General features: G+C 41.9%; 1 protein-coding gene across 1 annotated transcript in view; it reads right to left on the reverse strand.

Moving 5' to 3' along the window:
- DEPDC7 (DEP domain containing 7) overlaps window positions 1–3337 on the reverse strand; it is a 9896-nt gene that overhangs the window by 5498 nt on the left and 1061 nt on the right. The window contains exon 2 of the mRNA XM_009334575.1: window positions 946–1333. Coding sequence (XP_009332850.1) covers window positions 946–1333 — 388 coding nt within the window. The remainder of the gene's footprint in view (window positions 1–945; window positions 1334–3337) is intronic.

Below are 3337 nucleotides of genomic sequence, written 5' to 3' on the forward strand. Positions count from 1 at the left end.
GAACTATCCATTTTTAATCTCTGCTTCTAGAATTTTCTGATGAGTTGGGTTGATGCACTGAAGTTCACATTTGCTACTCTCATGAATACATCAATCACAAGGTATTTTCTTTTTAGGTCAATACTATTCGCAATTTTCAAAAGTGCGTATTGCTAAAACTATTGCAATAACTACATGAATGTAGTTTCTTGTAAGAATATGTTGGAAAATGTTCAGAGATGAACACTTGACAAAAACTGTTTAAGGGAAGTTATTTGGCAAAGTGTCATCTACATAGCAGCGTGTTCTGTTTTGTGATGGTTTAGTTTGTACCAGGGTTTTCTTCGCTCACTCCTAAAGAGACAGGGAAACAAAACCTCACAGTTGCACTTCCCTCTGGGTCTACCATGGCATGCAATAGCACAGCACAACAGCCTGCTACCTAGCCTGGGAACAAGTCATATGCACATGAAGAAACAGCTGAAAACATTTCAAAAAGCTAAATTTGAAGTTCAGTGAAGCTAAGATAATGAAAGAAGAAAGCAATTTTTACCTGGTTTTTTCCTTAAAAACTGGATGAATTACTGGCTTATGCTAGAGCAAGGTACACAGTGACTAAAGATCATTCCATTGCATTAGCCTGATGCACCTGAATTCCAGTTGGTTATATTGGTTTAGAGCCCAATAGATCAGTATCTGCAATGCACTTAATTTCTACCCTGCTACCCCCCTCCCCCACGGCAATGTGATAACAGACACAGAAAACAAGTAACTATGCAGGCTGAATTATTTAATCACTTCAAATTGCTGTTTCCTACCTATGTTCCACCCACAAACATCTGTAGAGTATCTACTTTTTCCCCCCCAGGTCCTGTAACTATACAACAGCTTTCCCTTCTCTCTCCCAGAATACGTAACACTTTCCTGTTGTAAAAAATTTCTTATCTTCATGTTCCATGTACTAACCTTTGTGGTGTACACTGCTGGTGATCTTTATCAAGTTCCATTTGGTTTGAGACATTTGTGAATCTGTAGAGGCTACTGCTACTGTCTTCAAATACAGACCGTTTGTCTTTTCCAAAGACCCTAGTTGAAACAGCCTCAAATACTTTGTAATCCATCAGCGCTTGACATACACGCACTATTTTAGCACGGGAAATATCAACATCCCCAAAATACTTGTTCTGTAGAAGATGGGCAAAGACAACATCCACTGCATCTGAACCAATAAAACAGTCATGATAGCACTTCAGGTTCTGGCGACGCTTTTTCACTTCCACTTGAGTTTGAAGTGCACTGATAATGCTGCTCCAGACGTACGTTGCTCCAAATGGTTTCTGCGCCAAGCTAAAGGCTAAGAACAGAGAAAGCATAAAGACTGAAATCATGCTGCAATTAGAAAAGCACAGCCCCCTTCCTGGCTACTAACTTTCATGACTCTTGTAAGGATTTAAAAATCTTTGAGATTTCCAGTTTGGCTTGGGTTGCTCATGTATTAACATTTTGTTACTTTCTTAGCAAGTCTGCCTGCATTGTACCAATATCTCTCTCTCTGGTGGTTGTTCTCATTACATTAGCCTGAAGCTTTGCAACCTGGAGCTTCTAACTTTTTCAGCCTGTCGCTTTGACACTATCCTTTTGCAGGCTCCTCCATCAACTAATGGTTACACTTCAGAACCTACTCTTAAGCACACGTTCCCACAACCAAAAACTACCTGTATGTACTTGTAGGTCCCCAGTTCCTCTACTAACACTGACAAAACTATACAGCTGGACAGGGGAAGAGGGAAGCGGGGACGAAGAGACGCATCAGAACCTTGTTTCCTACAGGACTGCGCGCACACACACAAGCTACCTAGTATCAGTGCTTAGCATATCACTAACAAGATCAAGAACTATGGGGACACCATTCACTCGACACTTATCCCCCAGAACAGCCTTCTACCACTACAGCTCCAACTGAGATTCAAGCTCTGTGTACTCAATGTCACTTCCTTGAGCCAACCCGTCTTCCCTCCCCCAATAAAACCACTGAACTATTACTCATTTACCAATCTGATTAAGAATAGCATGCTAGCAAGTAACAGTTTGACCAGAGGCTAGACTCAGCCTCCACACAGACCTAAAAATACAGAATATACTTATGAAGTTTGCAGGTGGCACCTAACTGGGAAGAGTTGCAGCCACCAGGGAGGCTAGAATTAGAATATATGTTTCTCAGTAAATAAGATGAATAATTTATTAAGAGAGAAAGCAGAGGAAGAGGAGAAAAATCAGAAGCTGAAGGACAAAATATGGAATGAGGACTTGGCAGCAATCCTACAGAAAGCCATCTGGGGTTATGACAGACCTCAAACCAAATGAATTAACAGTGTGATGCAGTGTTTAAAGAAAAACACCATGCAACTCATTCCGGAACATATTACCATGAACATTTTCCACAGAGATGCAGGAGGTATTTTTTCTGTTCTGTTTAGTCTGAAGTGGCTTGAGTTAGAGAATTGTATTCCAATTTTGGGCACCAGAGTTCCCAGCTGATGTCCATCTACCAGAGAGCCTAGAAATTAGCAAGTTGGCAGGGGGAGGGGGAAAGTTAGGGGGGCAGTAAGGATTGAAAGGAAAAAAAAAAAAGAAGAAAAGAAAAAAGCAGGGAACACAATAGCATTTGAATGCACCAACACGCTTACAAAGGACAGCAACAGTTATCTTCAGAGTCATTATCAAATAGATACCTGCTTTCTGAAAAGATTCATGTCGGGGAAAAAAAAAAAGCTTTTTAATACAAGGCATTGAACCAGACTAGGTAGAAACCTTCCAGAACCTCCGGTTTCCAAAGCTTTAAAAGTACCAGATAGACGAAGCACACACTTGCTGATACTTTAACCTGATAACATCTTCAGGTAGGCAGAACAAACAAAACAGAACACCAAATTTCCTTCCAGCCGTTTTAATAGCTGACTAGCCTGTTTGGAAGGGAAAAAACCCCAAACCCAACACCACCAAACATACATCAACACCCGTTTCTGTTGCTAGAATAAATATCAACACATACTACCTGCAATAATTCTACTATTAACCACCGCTTTATCACCTCTTCCTTCCACACACGCCCCCCAAAACCTTTCGGGGGGAAGTGGTAAGTGCGGCATTAAGTATTAAGGTCACAAGGTTTTACAAAGTTAAGGTGCTAGAGGTGGGGGAAAAAATCAGAAGTTGTTCTCGACGAGCGACCTTTGGCCCTTTACGTTGCATTAACGAGCCACCTGCTTCTTCACTCACTTTCAGGACAGGAGCAGCTGCTCGGGTCTCCCTGTTACTCACCGCCGCCCGCAGCCCCGCGGGCACCCGGCAGGCACGG

This window comes from Pygoscelis adeliae, unplaced genomic scaffold (assembly GCF_000699105.1).
Source record: "Pygoscelis adeliae isolate BGI_AS28 unplaced genomic scaffold, ASM69910v1 Scaffold171, whole genome shotgun sequence".
NCBI classification, from domain to species: domain Eukaryota; kingdom Metazoa; phylum Chordata; class Aves; order Sphenisciformes; family Spheniscidae; genus Pygoscelis; species Pygoscelis adeliae.